This window comes from Cupressus sempervirens, chromosome 3 (assembly GCF_028749045.1).
Source record: "Cupressus sempervirens isolate cs-2001-9-10 chromosome 3, ASM2874904v1, whole genome shotgun sequence".
NCBI lineage: Eukaryota > Viridiplantae > Streptophyta > Pinopsida > Cupressales > Cupressaceae > Cupressus > Cupressus sempervirens.
In genome coordinates this window covers 832467453-832492459 of record NC_143120.1, presented here as the reverse complement: position 1 = coordinate 832492459, position 25007 = coordinate 832467453, and the positions used below count along the sequence as shown (strand labels likewise).

Below are 25007 nucleotides of genomic sequence, written 5' to 3'. Positions count from 1 at the left end.
AGTTGAGCAAATTCTAATGGTAATTATAGCACTTGCTGAATTAATAACCAATATTTTAGTTAATATTGTACCAATAATTGTGACTTATAAGTTGTTAATGTTAATGATGACTACCCTTACCTAAATAAAATATACTTTTTAGGTCAAAAAAGGGAACAAATATACGATGTTAGATTAACACACCAAAAAATTGATTGAATGTAAAATTATTGGTTTTACATTTTTGGACCTTTCTAGGCTCCTTAACAAAAAATGCATTGCTATGAGATTATATGGGATGATGTAGACCTGAAACCTTTGTCATAAATAGGATGCATGTTGTTATAATAAATATTGGGGGATCTTATTAGACTACCCAATCTTACACCCTTTAAATATCATCCCACCCACATAAACACATTCGAACATATCTTTATTACAAAATCTTTCAAGAACAATTATGCATATAAAGCACATCAACAAGGAGTAAAATTGAGAAGTTTTATACTATTTCTAGGCACCTCATGCCTTCAAGTCTTGGAATTTTCAAGCCTTTAAACCTTCCTATCTCACTCCTCTTTTAAAATATAATATTTTTCTATGTCCTATAGTACTCACAGTTACATTTAGCACCTCAAACACATTTGCAAATTCTTCTAGATCTCTTCTTCTATCTTTTTCCTCTTGGCCAGGTAGTTGTTTACACTCCTATGCAATTTTCTGGAGCTACCTATTGAAGCTTCTTGTTTTTTATTGCTTCCCTTTAAACATCATCAAAGGCTACATTTCATAAACATTAGAAACTCTTTGAGGCATTACAAAGAAGCACATGGATCTTTCATTTCATTTCCCTCTGACTATCTTTTAAAATTCATATGCTTCAAAATCCTCATCAAATGATGACACGCAAGCTTATTTAACTATATCCAATGACTTGATATTGTAAATGCCTATGGAAAATTGAAAGAAACAACAATCTAGGTGTGCTCGTTGGAAAATTGAATTGGTAATAGTTTTCAGACATTCACTAGCTTTTTTTGATGAATAGTCCCTTTCACTAGCTTTCCGTTCTATTCTAGCACCCAAATTGAAAGAACAAGATAAGAATAAAATATAACATTCTTTATAAAAATATGTAATAGTCCAAAAGATTTTCTAGATACCAAACTTGTACTAATAATACAAAAATAAACAATAAAATGAATTTTTTTTGTTTTGGTGATAGAAGACAGCTTTTAAGCCTGAATGCTCCTACCAAAAAGCCTCTTAAAACTTTGAAGTGAATTGGAATTTCCACTAAGTAATTTTAAAAGCACCGAATTAAAATGCTTAACTATTGAACCTTGCCTCCTAGATATTTTTATTTTATTATTATCTCATTATAAATTTTTTTCTACAAAATCCATGACCTGCTGTTATTGCCTCCAACATACTACTCACAACTGCAGGTTACTCTTGCGAAGCTTACAAATTGCACTGCTGGTTCAATGACAATCGTTTGAAGTATTCGCTGACAGCATTAATTGTACACTTTTCAAAAGAAAGCTCCACCCCGAAGCTAGGACTTTTTTTATTAACAGTGAGAGAGGGACACAAAACTTACAAGACACGAGATATGTAAACATTCTCGACCTTATAAAATGATATATACTAGGCACACCATTGTCAACAAAAGAATGGCTCAGAGGAAGCCGCCAACAATGTCCTGCACTTCCTGGCACATCAAAAGTAGTACCATACAATTGGCGGGATAAAGTGGGCATGTTCTTATTTGAAAAAACACAAGGAGATGTCGTCAAATTAGATAATTTACTGGCAATTTGGCTGCCATTTTAGCTGGTTAAACAGGCGGAAGGTGGCGGCACATTGGAGATTCCTTTCCTCTGAAGCTCTGTCATCACGCTTTCCAACGATGGTGACTTTAGTCCAATCGGTAGTGGCGTCCACGGGTCGTTCAGAACTTCATTAATTGCCGCGTCCACTGTTTCTTTTGGCTGTTACAATATGGTTCTCGTTAGAGACTGACATGGCAAAAAATGAAACAAAATGGGGAACTGCTAGATTAACAAAATATCATGTTTCTTGTTCAGCATGGTCATTACCGGATGCAAAGCTGCTGGCTTGACATCAATATTTACAGGATGTATAGTTGAAGAATCTTCTGGCCTGTAGTGATCTCCATTAAACACAGGAGGATTGTAATGTGGAACTCCTGGAACTGGTGTGAGAGGAAGCCTCTGTAAAACGTAAGGATGTGGAAATTTTTTGATTAAAATCAAAGCAGCTGATTGGAATGTAGAAAAAGGACTTGAGAAAACTTACAAAGAAAGATGGACAAAGACAAATTTAATAAATTTTTAAAAAACTTTAGCCCTATGTTCTGTTAGTTTTAAATTTTCAACATTTTCCAAACTGTTTTCTATCAAGATGCTACCCTGGACAAACGCATAATTGATGGGATTAAAGAGAATGAGACTTTTCATTCTAGACTTATATGCATTGTCAGTGGTTTAAGGCTCTAGGAATGACGTTATGAGCATTGCAGATTAAAGAATTCCTTACAAACTCTACCCAAGCAAAGTTCGATACTAGAGTGAAGCTTTGAACATTAAGCCACTGCCTAGATATAAGTGGAAACAGTTTTCAGTTGTCCGCTTTGAATTAAAAGGAAAATTAAAAAGGTCTAATATAAAGGAACCTGTTCGTGCTCAACATTAAACCAAAGCATAGGTAAAGAAGATTCTAACATTAGTAATTAAGATTATGTTCTCCTTGCTAGCAGCAATTTCTCCAACTAACAATTATTGGCTTGCAATGAATATACTATCAGATGCATATATTGATTAGACTCCGAGTTGTTGAGTCTCCATAAGTAAATCCCTGGTCATCGGGAGCAATATCTAAGCTAATACTAACTTTATATATATATATATGGATGAACATGTGATAGAAGAAACATTTGTAATATTCTATGATTTTCGAACAAAATGTATGTAACTATAAAGTATAGTGTAGGACAATGATAGACTTCATCCTTATTCTCTTTTTCTTTGTTGAAGTTTATTTGTAAGTAATTGCTACGTTCTCAAGTAATCACTTTAGTTCTTGTGTAATTCATAGCTAAGCTAATTCGATTAAGAAAATTCGTACAACTATTAGGTATTAGCTCAGATGAGAAGACATATTTCTTACCATTAGTGGCTGTGGATAGCAAGGGGTTCCAGGAGCGGGAGCATTGTGAGCCCAGGCGTCTGCACATGCCTGCAAAAGCACGATTCATCACAACAGTGTTCACTGAGTTGACAAGACAGATAGAAATGGGCAGTGGGGAGGCGATAACATACAGGTGCAGCAGGGTGCTGATGGTGCCAGAATGTGCCGTCCGCTGCAGGCCAAGGTGCAGGAGGCAAGTGTTGTTGGTGCCACATGTGAACCATAGAGTGGTCTACAGTAGGATGACCCCATACGTGCAACGCTCTGAATGGAGGGGGTTGTGTTGCAGGCGGATACACCATCGGGGGACGAGGCTGAATCAACGTGTTCCCACCGTTACCAATCCAAGGACTCGCTTCTCTTTTTGGCTTCGTCCCTGGCGTTGCATAGAGTTGCCTTCTGTGATTCCAACTCGCTGCCTCCGCTTCCCTTGCAAGAAGATGTTTTCTATGGGACCTATACTTCTGCACTCAATTTTGCATATAGAATTAGGACACTACATTGTATTGGATTATGAAAGTTGAAAGGCGAATTCATTTTAGGTTGAATTGAAATTACAACATTGTTTGCATGAGGGAATCCTATGCTTGAATTAATTTTGTGCTCTTGCACCTGTAAATGACTTGCAATGTTATGGCGAGTCAAACAGTTAACGCCCATGAGCTCCAAGATTCTTGATGGGACGGCTTTCTCAATCCCAAGTTGCTCTACAGCCTGAACAAAACGGCGGTGCAAATCTGGTGTCCAGTCTACCTGTTCTCGCCAAAAAAGTTTGCAGATTCAGTGAAGCAGAATGTTTAGTAGTGTGTAACTTTGTGCAATGTTTCTAACGGGGAAGCTAATTTAAATATTATGATCAGCACAAAAATAAAATAAAACAATTAGAACTTGCCTAAAGACTATTTAGGGAAGATGTATTTCATAAAATCATAGAATGCTTATCATGTCATGCCTTTACTTTTCTATTTGAAATTCACGTTATTAACTGGTTTTATTCAAACCATTTTTTGAAGCATTGGAGATCCATCGTGTAGTACTGCCTTTTTTTCGTAACAGTCACATCTTAAATTTTTAATTGTTATAAAATAGAATATTATTCTAACATTCATTTATATAATTTTATTGTCCTTATAAAATGAAAACTAGCTAATTTTCAGTCATATTTGCCAAAGAAACTGTTGAAATTTTATCGAAGTCGTGAACATTTAGAATAAGTGATTAAGAAAACAGCGTGAATATTATTTTCTTTCTAAAACATATTTTTCAAAGATCTAAGATATAAAAAGTTGGAAAAGGTTCAGGTGGGGTAATTTTTGAGCTGAAACTTCCGGTATATATGGTTTTCCTAAATAAAAGAACATGACTTGAAAAGCGGCCAAGAACGTTTAATCTACACCTGAGATATTAAAGGATGGTTAGGCAAAAAATTTCTTGGTAAACCTGAACCTGCCAAATTGTTGAACGGTACATGACAATCTAATTTTACAGATTCCATAGAAATATGAAATCGATGTATTAGATTCTTGATATCTCAGTAATTGTTCTCTACATAGGTCTTGTAATGAAGGAAATATTTGTCTTTTGCATCCGAACAATTGGAACTGGAGAATTAATATGAAATAGAATATATATTTCGGTAGTAAAAGGAAACCAATTAGTCGAAGCAAAAGCTGTTATATATAAAGCTTTGTATAGGCTTGGAGTGATTCAACATCTTACCTTTACCTTTCTTTTGCCATGGTGAGTTTTGGACGCTATCTTCACGAATTCATTAGCTTCCTTCGATTTTTTATCATCCACCAAAGCGTCATCTTTGACGGAGGAATCTGAAAAATTGCCGGTGTGTTCAGGGATATTTGCAATGAGTTGCTCTTTCTCAGCCTTGGAGACTTCAGCGAGTAGCAAGGCTTCCTCTTCTGCAAGATCTTTCTCGTGCACTTCACAGTGATCAAGACAATAAAAATCCATATCAAGCTGTCCCTGCCTCTCCATTGAGAAATCTACAAGCATATCTGAATCCATTTCAAGGTCTGAAAGATTCAGATCCCCTTCGCCCAAGCTGAAGTCGTCAAAATCAAGCCCCATTTTGTCAAAGTAGTTAAAATCCTCGTTTGAAGCATTTTCTGGGGATGTCTGCAAATCGCTACTCAAAATGTCCTTTTGTGCCTCATCTATGCTACTGCAGCTGCCGCCATCTGAAAATTGTGCGTCCTCGCTTGGAATTTGGACACCATTCATTAACATCTCTGATCCGGAGGAATCTTCAGCATTATTTTCTTGTCTTGTGTTAAGTATACCTGCAGGTCCTTGTTGAGGAGTGGAAGGAGCAGAAATTTTTTCGTGAAGCTTTCCTTCTGTAATAAACCTTGCGTCTCCCTTATCTTCCCTTATTTCGTCCTCATCGCCCGCCATTTGATCTGAATTTGGCATAGATGGCGAAATTAGCTCTGTCGTTTCTGAAAATTTGAAAGACTGTGGAAGTGTCTTTTCTCCCGTCGCTAGAGCCTGCAAAATTTTATTCATAAGCGATCACTGTCAAGACAAGCCCAAAGGTAACCTAAACAGAAAGAGTTTAATTACATGAATCTATTCACAGACCTTGCGAACGGCATGTTGCCAGACATTTTTAAGTTTTTCATCTGATAGCGGTTTCTGCAAAAATTCAACTGCTCCAAGCTGCAAGGATTGTGATATTGAAATTCAGATTTTAAAACAAATAACTTTTCTTTAATAAATCGGATTTTCAACACCGCGGGACTTACAGCAAATGCTTGTAGCATGACTTCTCTGTTTTCCTTATCGGACATCACTGCAAGAACAAATAAAAATCTTTAGTGAAAACGATTTTATATTTTATTTTAATCGTGAAATTTCTGTTTTTTTTTAATCTGTTGAAACTGTAGACCTTCACTAGTTTACTTGCAGACTAGTATGTCTGGTGAAACTCCACATTTTCAGGCCGTTAAGACTTTGGACCTTGGATGGTTTTCTTGCGAACTAGTTCATCTGTTGAAACTGAAGACCTTGGATATTGGTTTTTACAGAATAGACTTTAGGTAGTTTGCTTACATCGGCTATCATTTTTTTCTTCGGTGATTGAAGTGGATGAACGGCAGAACAAGAGAATTAGTACGTTTGGACTCACTTAGTGTCGGTATATTGTTGTGTTTCTTGGCACGAAGGATGCTGAATCCATCAAACCCCTCTCCAATGGCTGCCTGAACAAAATATTTTGAAGATTGGCCGAGATCAGTATATCAGATTCAATATTTTCAGTGCCTATCAACATCATAAATAGTGAAAGGAAAAATAATTGTATAGTGTGATTCTGGTTGAAATAAATAGCCTGAATTTCGAACATAAAGTTAGTACCTCTATCAGGGCTACGTGAAACGAGCAATCAGGACTTCCGAGCGCTGATACAGCATCCGCACTTCGCTCAAACGCGGTCACTGTAAAATATCCGTCGCATTGAAGGATCAGAAATAATTCTTCCTAAATATGAAAATACTTTAAATTTGACTGCCTATATTGTCTCTTTAGTCTAGCTTTACAGTCTTGAACCTTCAGCTAACCCATTGATAGAAATAATCACTGATAGAAAATGACTTTGATTTAAGATCATGTTCGCTTCACCAGTTACTTCTTTTCAGCAACATGTTCATGGAAAAAATAATTTACAAAAATTCAAGTAATTTAACCATATACCTAAGGGATTGCGCTCACCTTCGTATTTACTTTCTTCCAATTTGGCTTTGATATCGTTGAGCGCTTCTACATCCTTATCCACAACAAGAACATGTAATCCTTTAGGAAAGTCCTTCCACAGGTTGCAGTCTTCAAGCAAATGAATCATTGCCATGGCTGTACATAACAAAGAAAGAGTGAATTTCGCGTGCACCACAAACAAATACGTAAGAAGAAACTCCCGATCTGTGTCCAAAAAAATCTCCCTACATAGTTATTCTGAAAAATTCGTACGTCAAAACGAGGAAGCTCGCTGTACTTTTCAGTCTTGTGAGCCAGTACCCGAGCCAAGAAGTAACTGATCAAATTAATGCATTTGCTGTCTTATAAAATTCCTCGTACGCAGCAACGAGGAATTTAAGATCCTAATAAAATTGCCGGACAAGCTCTCCCCATGTCAAGTTTCTCACCTTCAACCAAACAAATGCCAAGATAAACGACACCTCAAAGCCAAAGCTTTGGAAGCTCTTCAGCTAATAGATTTCTTCCAACTTTCACTGTATTTTTCCTTAAATCTGGCAAATCTATTCCACTTGAAGTGAAAATGCGCGTCACGCAGATCCTCTCAAGACTTCATCTTCAGCAGATCGTAGACAACTTCTACTCTCAACAACACAGCAAAAATCCACAAACTATTTATACTCTGCAACATTTCCATCTTCATGAAAAGTTAACCTGACATCACGGCGATTTTTCACGAGCTGTAGCAATCGCCGAATCATCTATAGGGTTTTTGCAGATGTCCGCCATTAAAGCACGCAGACACGAGGAAAAACATACAGCGTGATGCGAATCTGATTGCTCGGGCCAACCCTTTATCAATGATGAATACTAACCCCGCTTCATGCAACTGTGGTTAAAGCCCAATGGATATTCTTGCTACTCTCGGTTTATTTGTCGGTTTATACCACCATACAGCGACTGGCAGGGGCCCAACGTTTCCCTTAACGCGCTCAACACAAGCCGACGCCGGGAAATTTTACCCGGTATTTCGTTTCCCGGCTCGGTTTTTCTCATATTATGCCCCAATTCGAACATTCGAAGGTTTTATTACGGTATTATTACCCTGCAATTACAGTTTAAAACTTCTCATTATTTTAGAGCAAGGGGTTTTATTTTTATTTAATTCTATAAAAGCCTCATTTAATTTCATAATGTAATGTATTCTATCTTTTCAATTTAATTATGTAATATTTCTTTACTATTAAAAAATGTTTCCAATCTAATTGCACAATCTATCATTAGAATATAAAAGAATTGAGGAAAACAAAAGTAGTGAAAATGGTAATTCGGTCTTTTATCTTTATACTTTAGTTTTGAAATGAAAAATATCTTAATGTATTTACTAGTATTTAAATTTATGTCAAAGTTTTTAAATAACATCATTTTATCACTATTTGATCATCATTCATTTTTATAAATCATTGTCAGTTGAAATATATACTATGGTAATTCATGTAATTGAAATTCATTTAAAAGGTTTCATCTTATAATTTAATTGTAAGAACTGTAATTCTATGTCTTTTATTTCTATATTTAAGATTTGAAATGATTAGTTTATCTTTTACATATATATTAGCATTCAAAATAGTGTAATTTGTGCAAAAGTCATAAATGATAGCATTTTATCACTATTCGTTCTTACAAATCATTGTCAATTGAAATACATACTAAGAGGTTCATTTAATTGTATTATTTATTCAATCATTTGTTTTATTTAACTCTATAAGAGGTTCATTTAACTTCATAATGTAATAGTGAGATTTGTAACACTATATCTTTTATCATTATATTTAAGATTTGAAATTAAGTGTATCTTGGCATATTTACTAGTATTTGAAATTGTGTAGAAGTTTTTGAAGTAATTGATAGCAGCAAAAAAGATAGGGGGCTAATCTTGGAGTACAAATAATGCTGAGAACCAGCCAGAGGTTACCTCCCAAAAGTCTATCCTATACTAAATTTAGACATCAAAAACCATAAAAGTTTAAGAACCAAATTGTCATTAAACATAGTCATTAAACTACTATGCATAAGAAACTGAATAATAAACCAATAGCATTCAAAAACATCACTATTGTTGGTCCACTTAGTCAACATAGTCTAAAATACCCCATGGGGTGTAAAATTCAAAGACATAATCATAAAAATAGAAATAGAACACAACAAAACCCAAGCTAGATGCCCTCTTCCTTCTCCTAGTTATCATTCTTCTTCTCCTCAGAGACTTTCCTAGCTGCATCCTCCTCCTCCACTTTCACTAGTTTGTCTAGGATGGCTTTCAATCAATCCTCCACCAAGAACCCATAAATAGATCGAGTTGTCTCAGTAGTCTTTGCCAAGTCTTATTCATCTTTGCTAGCCTGTAAGAAGTAGAGTGATGTGGTCGTGGAGTGCATAACTTTGGTGGAGAACTCCACCAGGGTTTCAAATCTGTGGCATATAGTGGTATAGTTATCCACTAGGTTCCTCATAGCCATCTCAAGCCTCTCCAACCACATCTTGGTGTGACTATGTTTTCCTTTCTTCCTAGTAACCTTAGTGTTAGCCTTCCTATGAGACCTAATGTCTTCCCCCCCCACTACGAGCTGGGGTAGCTTCTAGGGTATTAGAGACATGGGAAGGGCTAATAGAGCTGGGACTAGTTTTGATGTCCTAGTGGTGTCTTTTCTTTTTAGCAGGTTTCTCCTCACTATCAAAGGAGCCAAAGCTGGATTCATACTTTGGGGGGTCTTGGATTTCTCCATTTGGAGATGCTTGTTAGTTCTCCTAGCACACTGCTTGCCCCTCTTGGAATCTAAGTTCGACTCAATAATGTTAACTTTAACCTTAAGGTTAATTTTGACCTCAATGGCATGACCTTTCTTGGGCCTCTTAAGAGTAGAACTAGGGTTTTTGTCCAAGGAGGTCTGAAGGGTGAAAGAGGCCAACGAGTTGAGTAGGAGAGGGGGTTTCTAAGCCAGGTGTTGGATAAAAAGTTTATTTATTAGGCCTTGGTGGATAAGATAGAAGGGTTTCCCCTCCTCGTGTTTCCTTCTAGCCTTAAAGATACTATCCTCCAATGAATTTGCATAGAAGTTGTTATTGATATTAATTTATTATTATTGGACCATCACTAATTTCTATAAATCATTGTCAATTGAAATATACACTATCTTAATTCATTTTCATATAATTGGAATTCATAAAAGATATTTAATTTTATTTGATTTCATAATGTCATGGTAAAAATTGTAATTATATGTCTTTTGTCTTTATATTTAAGATTTGAAATGATTAGATTATCTTTTACATATTTACTGGCATTCAAAATAGTGTAATTTGTGCAAAATTCTATAAATGATATCATTTTACTGATATTTTATCATCATTTTTTTAAAAATCATTATCAATTCAAATATACACTATTGTAATTCATGTTAATATAATTAAAATTTATTTAGATAATCCTCACACCTATAGAGCTAGATCTCAAATTTTGAAATTTAGACCTTTACCATTCTTCAAAATAATATTAAATTATTTCCTTTAAAATTGAACTACTTAAATATTTAGATAGGAGAAAACACATAAATGTAGTTTTAGAAAATTAATAGAGTACATTCAAACCTATCTAAATGTATGACTAACATAAAATGCATTTATTTCATGGAAAAATATTATTACATTTTTTAAATGTAGCAAAAAAAGAAATGTACCAATTAATGAGTTGAGAAATAGAACATTAAACAAGACAATAATTTTGAAAGAAATTGAAAACATGAGCACTAATCTATTATGTAGATGATAATGGAATTACAATAGCATTGAATCATGTTGTAGTCTTTTGTACATTAAAACATTCAATCCATACAATAAGATGCAAAGTTGTAAACCATGGAAATGGTTTAAGCATAGTAAAAGATAGCCTACAAACTAAAAACATAATAATGTAGAAAAATAATATAGATTTTTATTACAAAAGAAAGTTATTTACATTATTACGAATTTCTTTACTATAAAAATGATCTATGATACCTCTATATTCTTGTTTCTAGCTATGTCTTGACTTATATAATTTACTTATTAGAAATCATTTGATAATGTAGATAATACAATGAATTAGATTTTATGTTAGATGCATGATCTTGTATGGATATTTATAGTTTGTCAGTGTAAATTTGATAAAAATTATGACCTAACCATTAAGTTATTAAGCTTCATTTTTTAAAGGTACTTCAAAAGCTTTAAGTTATCAAAATAAACAAAATCAATCTAGAGAGAGAGAGAGAGAGAGAGAGAGAGAGAGAGAGAGAGAGAGAGAGAGAGAGAGAGAGAGAGAGAGAGAGAGAGAAAATATTCTTACCTTTATACTCATGCTACTCATTCTTCTTTAGGAATAAAGAAAATGGATAGTTCTTTTAATTATTGTTGCAGCAACTTATTTTCAACTAATTATTCCCAAGTTTCACTATTTTCTTGTCAATTTTGCTAGTCTTGGTGAACTTTTAATATGGTTTAATTAATTTTACTAATGTAATCAATCAATAAATCTAATTAATTAAATCCTTCACACATAACTACCTAAAATGGATTTAAAAGAATAATAGTTTTTTGTCCAGATCATTTATCTTCTTTTTCAAAATGTAATAAAGTTGAAATCCAATTATCATTATGTTACTTGGAGGTAAGTAACAACATTTTCAAAATTATGATATGTAGTAATTTAGATAATCAAATTCACCATTAATGGTCTATTAATGTTTTTTTCCATTTCTCTACCTTTCAACTTTCTGAAATACAAAAAGAGACACCTTGCATCTCCCAAAATTCCCTCCAAAACCTAGTTTAATTTAAACCTACTATTGTCTAATTATCTTTAACACCTTTTTAGGGAAGCTAAGAGATATTAACCTAAAATATGTCACTAATTTTATACACTATTTTTTTTCATTAAAAGTTTACAAACAATAATGTAACAATAAGATAACACATGCACACAATATAACACAAAACATAGATTACAAATCTTAAGGGCTCTATAATGTAGAATTGCATATATATAGTTAAATATGCTAAGTACCATCATTTACAACCCACATAATGGAGATGAATGATAAAAGAACACCATCACATATGAAAATAACAAAATCAACTAATGCAATATCCCAAATACATAAGAGTCTACATCCACTGCACATGTGACGGGTTATGAGATATAAATCAAAGTATTAAAAAATATATACAATATCTTGTAAAAGTGTCATATCCAATAGAAAAATAAATATACAAGAAGAAGATGAGAAGATAGAAGATGCCTCCAAGATGAATCAAGATAATACAATTGCTACAAGGATTGTCCAGCACTAGAACAATATGGTAAAGAACATGTTTTCATGACAAAGGTCACACTACCACATGACCTCATGGAAGAAGAAGAAAAGGCCCACTCCCTTTGTGTTGAAGATATAAATATGGAATCCATACAGATATCAAATAATAAAATTAATCACTAAAGATCTAAGGATGGCATACCAAAAAGCTATCTAACTCAAGGTCAATAATCAACCACAAAGTTAGTATGTGCTAATCTAAAGGGAATTAAAAATGTAGGAAACTTGAGATATATATAAGGAAGTTTCATCAAGTACATATAATCCTTTATTTATATCCTAGAAACCTCATTGTGCCCTAGCACTCCAATGACCATATGTCACATCAATAAACCTCTCATACAGAAAAAGATAATTACTATGCAAGAATTTAATCAAACATCTTCTACCAATCTCGTTCTAGTCAAGACCCCAATAAAGTACCCACACATGGGCGAGGAATATATCTTATTAATTTTTCTATCCTAATAAATTTTATTAATTTAATACTTTTTTGAGTTACTTACAATAACCGATCTTGGTAGCCATGTGTAGGCCCTAAAATTTCTTGCAAGTCACTCCCATCTATTCACATAGATAGCCTACCATAAGCTCGTAGATCATAAAAAATCTCATAAATTGAATCAAAGTAATAATCAATTATGGTTCCATAAAAAGGTAATTAGAATACACACATGGGTCCTTAAACTATAATTCTCATAAATACACATGGATCCTCAAACTAAAATATAATAAAACCAAAATTGGTCCTCAAACTATCACATAACACACTCTTAAGGAGTACAAAATACATGATCTTTGAACATTGATTGGAGAAAGTAGCCATGACTAAAACTGTAATGCCCTACTAGGGAACCCAATAGAAACTAACCTGTAATGTTATTAAGTTTGATAAACAATTTTTTTTGAAAGATTAAAAGAACACAAAGATAACTAATTGATTTATCAATAATTCAAATAGACATAAAATATATGCATACACAATAGAATATCGTTACATCTCTCAAAGATTCCATAACGTTGAATCACACATGAGTTTTATTAGTTCTAAGTTTGATAAATAAATAACATCTATGTCATAGAAATAACCACACGCGTAGAATCACATAAAAGAATATAAAAACTTACATAAGATGCGTACTCATCCATTGCACATGCCTCAGGGTGTGAAATGCTAAAAGAAAATACAACATGGTAACATAAATCATCCCATGGGATCTCAATAACCAAAGTACATAATACCAAATATGACCATACAAAACAATCATAAGATAATAAGAATGAACAACTACAAAAGGTGCATCCAACATTGGTGTCCAACTATCAGATCTGAATGGAAATGACTTACTACCACCTAACCTCATGTAACCTAAGTGACTCCACTCCTACCATGTTGAGGAGATAATCTCAAGTCCCAAATGGATAGAAATTCAATCATAACAAGAATTTAATTCAAGGGATCCTAAAAGCATTACATCTCAAAGGTGCGAAGTGTACAAAATAACATCTAAATCTCGGAGGCAAACATAAAACACGTAGGAAACCTAATATGCATATGGGAAAGTGTCATCACTTGAGTCAACTCTAAGGTTACCTTGGTAGTCTCTCTAGACTCCAGTCCCCTAGTGACTCTATGTGGCATCAGTATTCTTTCTTATGGACAAGGTATATATAAATGAAGAAAGGTCACAACCAAGCATCATTTTTATTCCCATCCTAGCATGTACTAACACTCAAGGAATGGTTGACATGACATAGTGACTTGTTAATTCACTTTAACCCCATTAATGAAATTGTTATAATTATTAATATAGCTTACCCAATGGCCTCTTTAGGGCTCCAACCCCCATTGCAAGCCACTTCCCAACAACATAGATAACCTACCCTAAGCTCATATAAAAAATAACTCATAAAATCACAATTACAACATCAGTCCCAAGCAAGCAACAAGAATCAAAAATAAATCATAGATCAAAACCTCAAAGGTTACATCAAGAAAGTCACAACACATGATCACATGATCTTACATGGAAGAACTAAACCTCATCACAAAACACATATAAAGGCAATCCTGATATGAGTCACTAGAAAATAAAACTCAAGCCGCACCTCTGGTATACATTCCTAAATTCGCCAACTATAATATTTCCCCAAAAGCCCATCACTAGATAAATACACAACATCATAAAAGGCATTTTAAATCCATGAATTTCTTAGCCATATAGTTTTCAATCTAATTTCTTAAAGTTTGATTTGAGAAGAAGTAGGATTTTTCATTTACAAAAGTTTTCTAGTAGATATAGTTTTCCAAGTTTAGTTAATCTTAGGATAATTCATATCTTGTCATTTAAAAGAACCCATTTCTAATAAAAATATGTCTATGTTTAATCCACAATAATAATCATTATTATTTACTTAAGAAAAATAACAGGGATATTATAAATTAATATTATAGATAAACCCCCTCTTTCAACATGTATAATCTATATAAAAACTATTTTTAATACCATTTAACATTTATATAAAATTATATTAAATGATAATTACATTTAACTCACTAAATTCAATTTAAACTAAAACTAAATTCAATTAATCTAAATAATAATTACATTTTAAATATAAATAAATCTTATATTAAGTAATTGTTAAATAAACTAAATAATATTTAATTTCTAAAAAATATATTAAACTAAATCTATATATTTATTTATTTATTTATAAAAAAAAGCCTAAATTTAAAATTCTTCCTAAAGGGAAGATCGCTACCTTAAAATGTATTGATGTTAGCCATAGTCATGGTTTTCCTTTCACAGTCACGATCTGCCTTTGGTAGCAGTGTACAACCTTTTGTCAACATGCACGGGAGGTGGGGGTTGGTGGCTCGCCCTCCAAAAATTGTTTTTTTAATAAAAATTTCCCTCATCCAAATGATAATGAGAAAACAATTACCACAGTAATATTTTATTGTTATGGTAATTTTATTTTATTTTTAAAACCTTTTCGATATAAATCTAATTGAGAAATTACTAGCGACAAATTGAATTTAATTATAACAATCTAACCTCATTTTTCAAATGTTACCCATGAATTAATTTTCCAAATTCAATCTTTTTCTAATAAGGGTTTCAATCTCATTTTCTCCTAGATGATTTGATAGTGAAGAAAAAATATTTCTCAAACAAGGGTTTCCAATTTTCAACCAGATTTTCCAAAATAAATATTCATACTCTTTCCATAGTAAATTTCCATTCTTACGGGGATGAAGAATACAATGTTTTGAAATATTTTATACAATTGGTTCTACAAAATCTACCTCAATGTGATGCTTAACATATGGTAATCTTGTCGTGCCTATTAGATCCACATTATCCCAAGCTTTTAGAAAATTCCCCCTTCCAATTCTAAATTGTTCCTCTCAAAACTGTGTGTGGAGAAATGAACTAAAATCCTTTAATAAAGGCCTCTTACCCTAGTTAGGGTTCCTATTTTCCAAATGACCTCTCACTTAATTAATTTTATAATTATTTTATTTAATTAATTCTTTCATGCACACTAAGTGCCTTTTATTTAAAATAATTTTTTATTTTATTAGTTCAACTTATTTTTAATTTAACAAGATGGTTTTAGAGAGAAATATTATTATTTTAAAGAAAAATAATATTTAAATCTCATCATTTAAAAATAACTCTTAAATTAATAAATGTTAAATTAAATAATTATATTTATCCCAAATTTAGTTATATAGCAACCTATTAATTCCAAGATTAGACTTTTAATTAAGTCTTTTAAATTTAACTCTTTTATTTCATTCATTTTCCAATTAATTAAATATAATATAATAATATTTTATCTCCTAAGATTTACATTTAATAAATTAATTCCCTTGGCTATCTAATTTTACTTGAAGCCATAAAATACACCACATACTCAATAATAACTTGACTAAAAGAAAAAGTATAGAAATCAAACTTAGGGCTTAAGTTATCAAATTCATGTCACCTTGATGAATTCAAAAGGGTAGAGAAAAAATGATATTTTTCCTTCATTGCAAGATAAAATAGGATTGAGTTTAGGATTTGGACTTGAAAATTATCTCTGCTCTTTTTTCATTAAGATGTTGTGATAGAGCACACTCATCTTGGCAATTTAGGGAAGTCGATGCCCAGTACCTTCAACCTACATAAAAGTTGAGCATTTGTTTGTGTGTGTGTGTGTGTGTGTGTGTGTGTGTGTGTGTGTGTGTGTAAGAAAAGGTAGGGAGTGGTACATTGCGTAGATCTTGACCAGTGGGTGACTATGACTCCCTCCCTCGATCACATCGGATATGTCAATCAGAAGTAAAAATAGACATGTACACCATACAAATACATGGGGTAAGTATCCATAATCTATAGAAACCATCATCATGAACCTAATTGTAATCATTATCATTATATAAAATCATTTAAACATCATCACATGAAGAACAATGAATCATAATAACACATGAATTATCTCAAGTATGAAATAACTCACCAAATATATGATCAAATCACAAAGATAGTTTCAACTAATCAGGCAACCAAGTACCACTAACTCAAATAACATAACATGATAACTGGTCTAAAAGTGTTTAGTAAAATAACTAAAAAAAAAATAGGGAAGGCACTATATAAAAATCATCACAAAAAACTTTAACATAAACAAATCAAATAAACTAGACAATCCCCAAGTATTTGTGTCCAAACCCTATAGCCAACATAAATCCAATAATAACCAACATCCAAAAAGATAATAACTTCATATGCAATCATATTAAAGTCTCTCATTAATAAAAATTTTAGTTTTCTTTTCAGGTTTAGTTTGGCTATAAATTTTCATATAAAATCTCATGCATATATACTTTTAAATTTAAATAAGTATTTATAAAAAAAAATTGCGCATATCAAAATATTATGTGTTTAATAATAAAATAATGATTTTAGTTTTTTAAGCTTTAAAAAAATTAATTTATTTTTATTTTTATGGAGGGTTCAAACCTACAAGCCAAGCGAGGCACAAAGCTTGCAAGCTACCAACTAGTGAAGGCCACGACATAGACTTTTTAGGAACCTAATATGTGCCCATTCATGCTTGAAACATTAATATTAAAACTCACATGCACATTAAAAAATATATTTTATTTATTTTTATTTTTTTTAAAAACTTAATTCTTTTAATTTTTTAAGCTTTTTAAATTTTAAAATTTAAATAAATAATATATTTTTTGAATTTTAAAAAAATATTTTATTTTATAAATCCAATAATAAGTAAATAACATTTTTTATCCTTTTTAATTTTATAAATCGAAAAGTAAATAATAATAATTTATTTATTTATTTAAATCTTCTACAAAGGAATTTAATCCAAACTTAAGATATATAGTGTTTAATAGTTATTCACATAAATAAGAATTTCTCCTCACAGAACAACCTAAAAATATTTTTCAAATCCAAACACTTAAACAATAGAAATGAAAACCTTCAACAATTGAGCAAATACAATGTAAACAATCTTTTCAATAGAAAATTGCAAAAGAAATATTTTAATACCTACCTTTACTCACCAAAATTGATTTACAATAACAAAGAACAATTTCAAAGCCTTTAAAAACTTCAAAGTTTTGAACAAATTCTTTAAACTCCAAAAATTCAAACAAGCTCCAATACTTGATAAATTTAATGAAATAATAACCCAAAACCCTCTAATATAAAAGACTAGATAGGTTTTCTAAATAAGAGACTTGATCATGCAATAAAAACAAAAAAACAAAAATTAATAATAAATTCCTTTGGTAAAGTCAATTAAAATTTCTCACTTTATTTTAAACAATTAAATTTTGATGTTTATTAAATTAAAAAGAAACCAAAAGTGGGGCTCACCTAGGAAACAAAATGTTGTAAAAGTCCTAAAAGTCATATCCAACACATATTATCCTACCCATTTTCTTAATTTTTAACACCCCACATAAGAGTATCCCTATATCTAAGAAAAAGTAGTAAACTATGAGCAGTCATAAACATAATAGATACAAAGCCAGTAAATATAGAAACTCCAAAAAAATACAATGAATAGAGCTCACATGGGCTGAGTTCTACAAAGAAAGCATAATAAAAACCTAAAGAAAAGTGGAGTGCTACCTCTCCTTAATCTTCTCCTCTCCCTTCGGCTTGACCTTGATAGTAGTTGCAGCCAATCATCTACAAGGAACCTGTAAAGAGAACTAGTGGTGTCCACCCATGCCATTGTTGCAAGGCCTTCATTTTCAGCATGAATAAGGTGAAGAGTTGAAGTCATCAAGTGCATAACCCTAACCGTAAACCTAGCCACATCATCAAATACCTATTCAACAATATCATGCTTCTCCTCTAGTTTCTTGATGCTTCTTTCTAGGGAAAGATAATTATCTTCCTACTTCTTATTTTCACCTCTAGGGGTCACCTAAGTGTCCTTATCCTAACTCTTCTTATCCTTCTCATGGTAACAAGGAGGGAATGTGATGGTCTCTCCCTTATCACCCAACCATTTGGGATTGTCAAGGGTATCATTTTTAAGGTGTCTTAGATATGAGATGACATAGGGCTTAAGTGACTAGGGATAATTTATCCTTCTTTCTCATCATTAGTTGTTTCATCCTCATCATCCTCAATATATTTTTTCCAAAATACCTTCTTTTTTCCCCTTTTTTGTGGGGATGTGTTTTTACCACTGCTAACAAAATTTAAACTAACACAACACTCATGCTTGGCCTTGGGATCTATTTGTAGCTATTTTCTTCTTATTCCTAAGGGACCTACATCTTCCCCCATCCTTTCCCATATTAGCATCCATAGTAAAAATCATTCTCCATTTTTTTTTTTTTTGAGGATATGGTGTGGAGAGATCTTAATGCTTTTAGTATCCATAGTTGACATAACCTCGGTGGAAAATTGAGAGGTCAATGTGGAAATAGCAGGATTAGGGAGAAAAACCTAGACATTAATAGGTTGGGGTAGGTAGAGGCCTTTGTGGAAATTAAATAGTTTAAACATAAATGTTTGGTGAAGGATGTTGAATTATTTACCTAATTTCATTTTCTTCATAACATTGAGGATATTATCTTTCATAGAGTGCATAATAGGATACTTGGGACTGAAATGAGATAATGGTTCCTAAAATAGAAATTAGGGAGAAAAACCTAGATATTAATAGGGAGAAAAACCTGGACATTAATAGGGAGAAAAACCTAGACATTAATAGGTTGGGGCAGGAAGAGGCCTTTGTGGAAATTAAATAGTTTAAACATAAATGTCTGGTGAAGGCTGTTGAATTATTTACATAATTTCATTTTCTTCATAACATTGAGGATATTATCTTTCATAGAGTGCATAATAAGATACTTGGGAATGAAATGAGATAATGGTTCCTAAAATAGTTCAAAATAGGAAAGTGATAGTAGTAAAAAATTTGGAATCTACCTCTAAAATAATGTATGTTCACATGATGGCATAGCATACCTCCTTCTAGGGCTCTGGTAGGCCCATTCTCACAAATCCACCATGGTCATCACTTGGACTCTCACTAGGGTGGAATAACTAGTTGATGTTGGCTTCATCTGAAACCCTTGTCTTCTTTCACAATTTTCAGCCTTCCAAGGAGAGACTGCCAACTTTTAAAATAAATTTTGCATTGATCTCAAACAAGATCCCATTCATAATCACCTACCTATTGTTCTAAGGGTTCACAAATTGTATGGAAATTAATTCATTATAGCCTTCTATACACTACATAAAATGAAGTACACCACCCTCTTTCAAATAAGTCCAAGCTACCTCATTATATTTTTCAATGGTGTTTAGATCAATATGAATAGGCATCCAACCCATTTATTCATTCTCACCAAAATCCTCAATGAAATCTTTAGAGGAAATCATCATTACCCCAGCTTTCCCACAAGGCAAAGTGAAAATGGTAGAAAAGATAGTAAGGAGAAATTTAAGAATGAAATAGCTCAAATGGTGGTCTCTCAAATGAAACATTCCCAAGTAATAATCACAAATGATAGGAACAAACAACCAAAAATAATAATGAGTCTCTCTCTCTCTGATGCTAGCCAAATATGCTCCTACCAACAATGCACATACTTCTATTCTTTAAAACTCTCATCCTACATTTTTTGACATAATCACACAAAATCTCGCCAAAGGTGGCTTCTAGCTTTACTCAAAAATTTCTCCAAATGTGATTACCAATTAAAGAGCCAATCATGGCCTTGTTAAATTTTAAAGAGTTAATTCAGTCATCTTTTAAAAGATTGCTCATAATAATGATAGCCCAAAAGGTGACATCATTATAATAATTAAGTCTTGATCCCATAAAAGTTTATTTATTTCCTTTATAACTAGGGCCTAAATATGAACACACATGTCATCAAAATTATCCTGGATATCCACTTATTAACCATTGTATGTCTCATTTCTACAAGCACATCCACCAATTGGTTTCCTTAGAGATAAATATGTTGTATAGAAACTTCCCAAAACCTGGAGATGATGGTATTGGTATTATTGATGGTTGGGGTAACTCTTGAACGAATTTTTTTTTCTCCCTTTATCTACCTCAATAATGAGTTGCAATTCACAACAAAATTTTGAATAACAATTGAGATGGCATGGTTGAATCCACAAAATAGCCCCATAGCTTCCACAAAATTCTTGGTGGTCTACTAGTAGTTTCCACTAGACTAAGTCATCACCATGTTACCTTTATCAACCCTAATGATACCTCTCATTGCAGCAAGATCCTCTCAAGAAGAACCATCAAAGTTAAGTTTAAACCAAGAGTTGGGGGGAGATTTCCATCTCACTCTTTGCCTAGCTAAAACTTTAGAATTCTAAAATTTAGTAACTAAAGTAGTCCCCAATCATTCGTAATGTTACACTAATTAAGAGAAGGAGGGTGGGGAGGGCTCTTTTATATCTTGTAGGGGATGCATTCTCTTAAAATATTAATAGTGATTTGAAAAGGAACTAAAGGGGGGGCACATTTGTCCTTGAATATGTAATTGTTCCTTTCCTTTCATAACTACTAGAAAACATATGGAGGTATCACCTTCCATAGCATCCTAAGGAGGGGGTGAGTAGATGGAGTCTCCCATCCCAAAGTAAACTGATAGAGGCTACTACCAAAACCCCATTGTAGCCTAAATCTATGTAGGATTCCCATCCATACCACCCTAGCATAGGTGAAATGAATTAGAAGATGAGTAATGTATTCTTCCTCCCTATGAAAAATCACATATCGATTAACAAATTGAAATCCTCTTCTCTTGAGGTTGTCAATTGTGAGTATTCTCCTATGAAGTATTGCCCACTAAAAGAAGTTAACTTTCAGTACTATGCATGGGCTCCACACATATCTCCATTCCTTGCACTTATCTTACTAAGTAATAGCATTTTAGGTAGATTTAACACTAAAATTCCTTAAGGGATTTATCTCCCAAATAATAGAACCCTTAGAAGGGAAGGTTAGAATCCAAGTTATTTCCATCATTCTCTGAAGCTCTTAGGAAAGATTCTAGTTTCAGATCATCTGATCAAGATTTTTACATTTCCCATTATTATCTATATAATTACTTAACCATATACCAATCTAGTTTATACAAGTATTCCTCATCAAACTATATTGAGTTTTGCTAAGTGGGTTACCAATCTTATTATCCACCCAAAATCTAATCTTGTTCCCATCCCCTATCACCCATATGACCTCCTTCTTCAAAATTTTATAGAAATTAACAATATTGGTCCATAGTTTTTATCAACTTGAGAGGTCACTATTAAAAAGATGATATTAGAAAGGTGAACCTCCCATTTATTTAACCCTCATGATTTTTCTCCAACCTTTGAATGCATTCTGAATAAGCCTCTAACCAACCTTTTCCATAAGTTCCCAATTAAGATTAGCAATTCTTTTCATGTTTAAAACCCCCTGAGATTTGTGTTTAAAAACTTTCTCCCAAGCTACAAGAATCATCTTGGATTTCTCCTCCATCCCCGACCATGAAAATTTTCACTAGATTTTTTCTCTAGTATCTCTAATCTTTCCAAAAATGTTATACAAAGATTTAAAAAAATAGATAGGAATACCATGTAGTGAGGTTGAGAGAAGTTGCAATTTTCCTACACTACTAAGGACCTCTCCCTTCCATCCAACCAAATTTCTTTGCATGTGTTTCACGATCAAGTTGTACAACTAGGGAGTGACTTCCTTAATAGTAAGGGGCAATCCAAGTTAAATGTCAAGCAGATTAGCCATTTAACAATGTAGCTCTTACAATTTGATCTTAGAAGGCTCTCTTAGTGTTGAAAAGGTACAATTTTTTCATGTGGTAGTTGATATGATGTCATGAAGCCTTAGCGTAATTGTCAATGATTTCCTTCCAGCACCTAGCCTCTCTTATTGAGGCAATATGAAAGAGAAAAGTATCATCCACAAATTATTGCAGAACCTCCAAGGGGAGGGTAGTAGAAGGTTTACTACCTTTTATCCAACCTTGTTCCACCTTGGCCATATATTTTTGCCCAATGACCTTAGAAACAATGACAAACAAGTAGGGGGAAAGAGGGTCCCCTTTTATAAGCCCTCTAGAGGTATTGAAGAACTTCCAATGAGTGTCATTAAGGAGAATAGAAAATTGTACAGAATTGACAACCTCTTTAATTTGAAGGATAGATTTCTTGCCAAATCTAGGCCTGGGCAAAATATCAAAAAGGAAGGCATGCCTTACCTTGTCATAAGCCTTAGACATATCAAGTTTCATTTCCATATCTAGGTTCTTACACCTCAACATAGAGTCCAAGACTTCATGAGAGGTAATAATTGCATCCAAAATCTATCAACCCAAAAAAAAAACCATATTGATATGGGCTAATAAACATGTCCAAGAGAGGCTTAATATGATTAAAAAGAACCTTAGAAAAAAATTTATACACCATGTTACAAAAGTTGATGGGTCTAAAAGCCTCCATCCTATTAGGTTCACCAAATTTAGGGAGCATGACAATATAAGTTTGATAAAGCTCCTTCAAGAATCTTCCTTTATTGATAGAATATCTAGCTTCTTGGACTAGGCCATACTTTATGATTTCTTAAAATTCCTAAAAAAAGTAGGTGAGAAACCATCTAGGCTTGGGGACTTGAAATCCCCAATGGAGAATATGACCTTTTTCACCTCCTCAACTACCACCTTCCTGATCAAGTCTTGATTTATACCCTTGTCCATCACTAGGGTAATGATCCTTAGCATCTCCTCATTCTTATTTTTGTTTCAAGAAAGTGCTAGTTGATTGTAAATGTCTTGAAAGTATTTGGAAGCACAAATCCCCAAGTCCAATTCCTCACTAAGCTTCCTAATATTATTATCTTGCATCTTGGATATGGTGTTTCTCTTTTTGCATTTAAAGGATGACCTATGGAAAAAAGCAATATTCCTATCCCCTTCAATAAGCCACTAAACTTGTGATCTTTGTTTGTAGAAAATCTCCTCCTTTCCCACAACTTCCTTCCACTTATTTCTTAGATCCATTTCCTCTTTGTTAATTTCATTAGAGTAATCCCATCGGCCATTATATTATGAAAATCTTTGAGCTTTTTCTTGATATCCTTCTTCTTCTTGAAGGTTTATTCAAAGGTTTATTTTATCTTCCTGCATACTTCTCTTTTAACTATGGGTATGTGTAGGATCATGGTCAACCAAACTATGCCCTTAAGTGGAAATGAAAAATCAAAAAATTAGGGTTATGTCAACTTGACATGCAATTTTAAACTTGTTGTGAAATTTCAATGAAAAATTTGTTCAAAAAGAATCTATAGGAAATTGAATTTAGTTTCTAAGCTACTAGGCCTTATCTTAAAAAAGAAAAAAATGATTGGTCAAAATTTTGAATTTTAATGCAATAGTACAAAAATTTTAGGACAAAAGTAAGAAGTAGGCATATTTTTTACCACCTTAATCAAAATCAAATGATAATAGTTTTTAATAAGATTATAGATATAAGAAATATACTCATATCCAGATGTGACACATATTTTTGGGTTTTTTTATTCCAAATAAATAATTAATTATGAATTTTTTACTATAGTATTTTTGAAATAGAAAAAATCCTATGTCTGACCACCTTAACTAATTCAAAACTTTACAAGAATTTATTTTTCTTTTACTTTTATTATAGTAGAAGAAGTATACAATGTTACACATCTTTTGGATTTGAAAAATGATATACCATTTGAAAGTAATACTTGTTTTTCAATCAATGTGTGAATCAACGCTTTATGTGTAACTCCATTAGAAAATGAATAATAATTACTTACTAAACTTTTAATTTAATAGAAATTACATTTATGAAATGATAAGAACATTCTTAAGAAACCCTTTTCATTTCATCAAATTTGGGTGGCAAAAAGTCATCAAACACATGTTTGAAGTAAAAAATAGACAAGAATAGGCTAAAAACATGTGTTCAAGACATTTTTTAAGTTGACCATGTAGGTTTGGTCCAAATAAATAATAGGCCTTGTAAAGGTATTAATATTTTGGTTCGGTATAAGGATGGGTGGGAAAAAAGTCAAAATAGATTTTGAAATGCTTTGAGGCATTTCAAAACTACATATTTTTTAGATCGCCACTTTTTAACACACCAT

At 32.6% G+C, this 25007-nt stretch overlaps 1 protein-coding gene across 6 annotated transcripts; it reads right to left on the bottom strand.

Moving 5' to 3' along the window:
• Nucleotides 1–1510: 1510 nt before the first annotated feature.
• On the bottom strand, nt 1511–7769 carry LOC149569365 (two-component response regulator-like APRR2). Of its 6 annotated transcripts, none has more exons than XM_089822082.1 (12): nt 7174–7769; nt 6919–7056; nt 6565–6644; nt 6338–6410; nt 5955–6001; nt 5791–5868; nt 4912–5697; nt 3805–3945; nt 3324–3656; nt 3172–3240; nt 2082–2216; nt 1511–1973 (listed from the first exon to the last, which is right to left on the bottom strand). In XM_089822082.1, exons 2-12 carry the CDS (start codon nt 7052–7054, stop codon nt 1812–1814), a joined length of 2040 nt encoding a protein of 679 aa, XP_089678208.1. In that variant the 5' UTR covers nt 7055–7056; nt 7174–7769; the 3' UTR covers nt 1511–1811. The 6 variants fall into 6 exon arrangements, with proteins under 6 accessions (XP_089678208.1, XP_089678209.1, XP_089678213.1 ...); XM_089822083.1 differs by having other exon boundaries at nt 7150–7734; XM_089822087.1 differs by having other exon boundaries at nt 4918–5697; nt 7150–7734.
• Nucleotides 7770–25007: the final 17238 nt, after the last annotated feature.